This window comes from Henckelia pumila, chromosome 1 (assembly GCF_033568475.1).
Source record: "Henckelia pumila isolate YLH828 chromosome 1, ASM3356847v2, whole genome shotgun sequence".
NCBI classification, from domain to species: Eukaryota; Viridiplantae; Streptophyta; class Magnoliopsida; order Lamiales; family Gesneriaceae; genus Henckelia; species Henckelia pumila.
The window spans coordinates 180,009,202-180,010,546 of NC_133120.1; the positions used below are offsets into that span (position 1 = coordinate 180,009,202).

The 1,345-nt window shown below is 40.3% G+C and overlaps 1 protein-coding gene across 1 annotated transcript; it reads left to right on the forward strand.

Moving 5' to 3' along the window:
* LOC140874540 (uncharacterized) lies at nucleotides 1–429 on the forward strand. The gene is made up of 2 exons (XM_073277837.1): nucleotides 1–250; nucleotides 296–429. The coding sequence occupies exons 1-2, from the start codon at nucleotides 1–3 to the stop codon at nucleotides 427–429; spliced, it is 384 nt and encodes a 127-aa protein (XP_073133938.1).
* Nucleotides 430–1,345: the final 916 nt, after the last annotated feature.

Genomic DNA, 1,345 nt, shown 5'->3' on the forward strand with positions numbered 1-1,345 from the left:
ATGGAGGTATGCACTCTAGCAGCCTTAACAGTAGTACCTAGTTTGCTTGAGAGAATTCAAGCAGGCCAAGCTTTTGATGAACAGTTGACGTTGTGGAGGAACAGAGATGAAGCTAAAGGTGGTACATTGTACACTGTTAAAGATGGAATTGTTCATCAACGAGGTAGAATGTGGGTGCCAGCAGTAGACTCACTGAGAGTTGAAATGATGACTGAAGCCCATACTGTTCGGTATTCCATTCATCCAGGAAGTACGAAAATGTATAAGGATCTGCAATCCTTATACTGATGGTCAGGTATGAAGAAGGATATCTTAAGATTTGTGAGTGAATGCTTGACTTGTCAGCATGTGAAAATTGAGCACCAGAGGCCAGCGGGACTCTTGAAACCATTGTCTATACCCACATGGAAGTGGGAAGATGTTACTTGAAAGAGTGGGTGCCCGGTGAGCCAACTTGTGGCTAAGGGCTTTGATGACTCTATGTACAAACAATCTTTTGTTTAATATAATTTACATATTTTATAATGGCGTTTACTTTATCTTTTATCATATTATTATGTTGTGACATACTATAAGATGTTTAGATGAAGACCTTGAATATACTATAGTGTATGTAAGATGTGGTAGCACATGGGGATGGCTATCATGAAACACATCTTATAGTCACTATATATTCTAAACAGTTCCTAGTCGATTGAGCCGTCCGTTAATAAGGATAAGGATCGCTCGAGATTGAGACTAGCATTTGCGATGCCAAGTACCACGTTTCATTGGTATGGAACATAGAGATGTTCAAAGAATGCAAATGGATATTCATACGATGAATGATCGAACTACCCTATCCGGACTTTCCAAGTGGTTATCACTTATCGAGTGGATAAAGTCCGCGGTTTTGGTTGTACACCATTAGTCCTTACTACTTGAAACATCATTGAGACTCTATATGCTAGTACTGTGTTTTGACTCGTTTACCGACTCTATTGGGGTCATCAGGTGTCGGGATTGGGTACAGTTACGACACATATAGGAGTCGATGCTTTGTTGTCAAGGATTCACCACATACTTCCTAGTGTGGATATCCTATGCAATCTGAGGAGATATTAGTGTGACGAATCTCTGGCCAGAGTACATGATGTGTTTTAAGAAATGGTTTCTTAGTAGCACATGCAATGTCACTATTTGATCTTCAAGATGTATTGCATAGTTATCGAATCTCGAACGACTCTCGATTTACCAATGGTTGTTGATTCGATCGGGATATATGGATGAAGGGACCGTACTGTACGCTAACCAAAATCTATTGGTTCTTGCAGGCACTATCAGTGATACCTAGGGAATCATGGGG